Here is a 4,759-nt window from a genome sequence, read left to right as displayed (position 1 = left end):
TTTTAATTTTAATTTTACTCTAAAAATATTTCACGATTTTTCAATTAATACACAGGCATCGATTAATCTCGATGTGTATTAAATTTTTTTATGTCAATTTTCTATTTGAATGTTTTTGAATTTTGTGCGAATCAATAGTACAATATAAAATATTTATTTTAACATATTTTAACATATTTTATTCGACAACAGTTTATTTTCAACTGCTTCTCACAGTAGATAATTTAAAATAAATCGATAAAATATTAAAGGAATTAAAGGAATTTAATATCTCGTAAAATCGATTTTTTTGATTTTGAAAATTAGATTTAATGACAGTCAAACTCAATAATCTAAGAATCCTTTTACCTTCTTTAGGTACTATTCTGACCGGCCGGCATGATTTTATTAATATCCACCCCAAGAAACAAGAAAGAAGTTTAGAGTTTCAAGACAGCACTGCTCGAGTGCCAAAAATAATCAAACTAAAGGAGGTGAATTTCATGGCCGGTTTGTTCCGCAGTAGAGATATAGTCAATCGAGTGTCTGATCTACCATCGTGAGCTTTCGCATATCTGTGCTTTTTCTAAAAAGTTAAAGAGCGTAACGTTCCATTACAGGAACGAATAGCGCGAAGATTATAAAGAAAGAGGAAACGGACACGGCGAGTTTTGTTCATGCCGAGTGCAGATCGATGTTTCATCTTTTACTTCGTGTTGGTGTTCGTCGTATGTCTGGCTAAAGATGCTCACATGTGAGTTCCGCATAGCGTTGTAAAAAACGCAAGTCATGAATGTGCTTTGAATAAATGCATTATTCAAAAGGAAATTAAAAAATTAGAAATATAGAATAAAAATATTAGAAAAATTACAAAATGAATAATATTTACGTGCAAGATTATATTTAGAAGATTGTTTTTGATTGCTATTTAAACAAGCTTACATACATAAAATGAAGACTAGGCTTAATTTATAAATTTGTTAATTAATTATTATACGAGTATTATATATTTATCTTTATAGTGTATTTTAATTTGTACTACTTATTATTATCATATTTTTCGACTGCAACTCCAATTAAATCGGTGTGCTTTTCTAGATATTTAAATTAAATATATTTGCAATTTCTTAACTCTCTAGCGTGGCCAGATGGGCGGATAAATTGGGTAATGAGTTATGGGAACTTGCGAACGAAGTGGGTCGGCCCGAGGAATTGCTAGAAGTGAGTATTCGTTATTTATTTGAGATAAAGTGAGTATTCGTTATTTATTTGAGATAATAAACTTTAGAATTGATATGAGAATTCAAGAAATTCTCTCTATGCAAGATAACATACATTTTTATTTGATTTTATCCAAACAAGAAAAAATCGAATTACAATATTTCTTTAACATAGTTTTGCGATTATTTGTAAAAAGCAAATCTATGTTCTTTTTAATATTTAATATTTTAATTTTAATACTTAATTCATCACAATGAATTTATTGTAGAAGAAATATTTTCTTTTTTAACAAATATCTTAAGAAATATCTTATTTTTTTAATGATATAAAATCCTTTGTATATAATTAGCGATAAATATATAATCTTATAATACTGTAGTATCCATAGAACGTATTCATCGCAGCTATATAATTAGCTATATAATTAATATATAAAGCTAAACATTTTTAATATATATGCTTATATACCACGAAAAAAGCATAATAAAAGATACTAATGTTAAAAAGTAGTTATTAAACAAATAGTTAAACAAGTAATAATTTTTTTAGAAATACAAAAACATGAACGCGCGAGTTGAAGATAAATCCGGAGAAGAATTGATCAACATAATTAGTGAAAATGTAGGTAGGATGTTGCGTCGAAAGATGGATGCAATCATCTGCATTCGAATAGCAGCCGAAGAGGCTGCGGAGAACTGGGACCCATCTCTCCTAGACGGCAACTTCTCTTACGTTTCCGGCAAATGTAGTCCTGTCATCGGTCATGATTCAGCGAACAAGAAGAAACACTGTGACATTCATAAGAAGACTGTATTCAGGTAAGCAATTTACTCTGCCTCACTGTACCTTTCTTCTCTTCAATTGCCACAAGAATTAGTTACGCAGTTATTAAGGTTAAAAGGCAAGAATTTTTGCGGATTAAAACTGAATCATGCAAATGCAACGTTATTAATAATGGAAGAACTTGTTGTCATAGACGTTAGACTAAGAAACTTTAACAAAGGGTCTTAATTCTATAGAATCTTTTTTATTTTTCTGCTAAAATGTGTAATTAAATTAAACTAACTGTGCATAAAATAAAAAATAGGATATTCTATTGATTATTATTACATTTTTCCTTACAATTTTTCTTGACATAAAAATTTAATTGCATGATTAGATTTTGTATTAGGTATTAGGCAAATTGTAAGATAAAAGGATCATAAAAGTTTTTTTCTTTTGTGAAAAATATTTAATTATTTAAATCTATAATTTAAATACAAATGTTTCTATCCCTATTATTAGATCATCCTCAGACTTCTAGTCGTAAACATTTGTATTTAAATTATAGATTTTAATAATGATTGAATATTTTCCGCAAAAGAATCACTATTTTATATTCCTTTTATCTTATAATTTGATTTATTCATAAAATTCAAATTAAAAAAAGGATCTTTTTTTAATTTAAATTATATCATAGAATTTTATATACTGCACGATAATTTAATTTTGAGTTTTGTTTCTGTTCAAATAACTAATATTTTACACATAATCAAGATGTAACTACTTATGCAAAACTAATTTGAAATAATTAACAAGTATAAACAATAATATATTGTTGAAAACAGACAAATCACGTGAAATAAATCGATAAAGAGATATTACGAATTGATTCTAGAGACATGGAATTGATTTCGGACTCGCACTTCTATGACATTCCGGTAAATACGACTTATTCATCGGTTCATATACCAACTAACGTGTATGATCTCACGCAAGATGTAGCCGAAGATATTGCGAGGACTGAACCGTTGGACAATATATTTCGTCAGAATTACGAATCCGATCCGGCATTGTCATGGCAATACTTCGGTACAGTCACTGGTGTACTTCGACAGTATCCTGCTATGCAATGGCGAACGAATCCCGAAGACATTAACGATGATGATGATGATGATAATGATGATAATGATGATGATGATGATAATGATGATAATGATAATACAGTTGATGATAATAATAATAATAATAATAATAATAACAATGTTAGCAGAAATAATAACGAAAACATCGATGATGTTAAGAATGATGACGACGATGGCGACGACGATGAAGATTCTCCTGCTGATCAGTACGACTGTAGGGTACGTAGTTGGTTCATCGAGGCAGCCACGTGCAGCAAGGATATGGTGATTCTAATGGACGTCAGTGGCAGCATGACAGGTTTTGGAAAGACGATCGGTATGGGCGATTAGTAGTTTTATTGAATGGAATTAGAAGTGTATAATTAAAATTTTTATATTCAATAAAAATTTAATCAAGTTTCATAGAAAATTTTAGAGCTTTAGATAAACAAGACGATGAAACAAAAAATTTTCAATTTGATAAATTAATATTTGTTATTTTTAATTAGTTATCGCGACTAATTTTATAATTAATTTTATAATGAAAAGTTGTAATTTAATATTGTTGAGAAGAGTGTATTAATCGCTTCGTCTTAATGAAACGATGATGTTATGCAGCAAAGACGACAGTGAATTCGATTCTGGACACCTTATCGAACAACGATTTCGTCACACTGCTAAAATATAGCAACGAGACGACCGAATTCGTACCGTGTTTTAAGAATATGCTGATTCAAGCCACTCCAGAAAATCTCGATACATTCAAAAAATCCATGGATAAGATTGATACAGATAACGTTGCCAATCTCACGGAGGCCTTCACTAAAGCATTCAGTCTACTTAAAACTTATCGGGAGGAACGCGGTTGTAACGCCGACTCACCATGTAATCAGCTCATCATGCTTGTTACTGACGGTATTCCTGGAGGGAAACTGGGGAATAATCTAAAGGAGGTTGTATAACATAATTATTTGATTGAATAAACTTTTAATAAACTTTTAATGCACTTTTTTATATTCGAAATGTTGCGTGATGACTCAACAAACGAGAATGGAAATAAATTGAAATGAATTCAGATTTTCAGAAATATGATTGATTCACGAATGTTAAAATGAATGCTTTTCAAATTCATTTATAGGAATTACATAGAGCATATCTCTATGCCTTTCAATCTAAAAATAATATTAGCTTTTTCTGTGCATTGTGAATATTATTTAATTCAAAATTTTGAATAAGAAATGTAGTTTTTCAATCCATTTGTTGAATTCAATTTCAATTTATTCCTTCGAATCATTTCCGAATTCGCGCTTCTGATTTTTTAAATACATTTTAATTCATGAATACATTTGAATTCAACACGATAAATAGCTATTTTATATTTTAATTTGTTTCAATAAAAAATAATATAACACATTACAAAATCATTTTTTTCCTCCTATAAAAAAATTAAAGAGATTCTGAAAGTAGATGTAAAAAAAAATATTTGTATCTCGATGTTATCAAATCAAATCATTTATGTTTTTTATTGTATTTGCTTCATATTGACTTTTTACAATTGTTTTAAATTATATAATTTTTAAAATAAATTATATAATAATTTTTTAAATTATATAATAATTTTTTAATAACAATTATTATTATTATACAAAAAATTTGAAAATATACGAAACAAATTT

At 28.3% G+C, this 4,759-nt stretch overlaps 1 protein-coding gene across 1 annotated transcript in view; it reads left to right on the top strand.

The window, feature by feature from the left end:
• Positions 1 to 656: 656 nt before the first annotated feature.
• Positions 657 to 4,759, top strand: part of LOC105620610 (voltage-dependent calcium channel subunit alpha-2/delta-3-like) — a 28,879-nt gene continuing 24,776 nt past the window's right edge. The window contains exons 1-6 of the mRNA XM_012202099.1: positions 657 to 733; positions 1,119 to 1,200; positions 1,750 to 2,018; positions 2,858 to 3,110; positions 3,300 to 3,420; positions 3,702 to 4,039. Coding sequence (XP_012057489.1) covers positions 657 to 733; positions 1,119 to 1,200; positions 1,750 to 2,018; positions 2,858 to 3,110; positions 3,300 to 3,420; positions 3,702 to 4,039 — 1,140 coding nt within the window. The remainder of the gene's footprint in view (positions 734 to 1,118; positions 1,201 to 1,749; positions 2,019 to 2,857; positions 3,111 to 3,299; positions 3,421 to 3,701; positions 4,040 to 4,759) is intronic.

The sequence above is a fragment of the Atta cephalotes genome (assembly GCF_000143395.1).
Source record: "Atta cephalotes unplaced genomic scaffold scaffold00027, whole genome shotgun sequence".
Classification (NCBI taxonomy): Eukaryota; Metazoa; Arthropoda; class Insecta; order Hymenoptera; family Formicidae; genus Atta; species Atta cephalotes.
The sequence above is the reverse complement of the archived record's forward strand: the minus strand, read 5'-3'. Positions and strand labels throughout refer to the sequence as shown.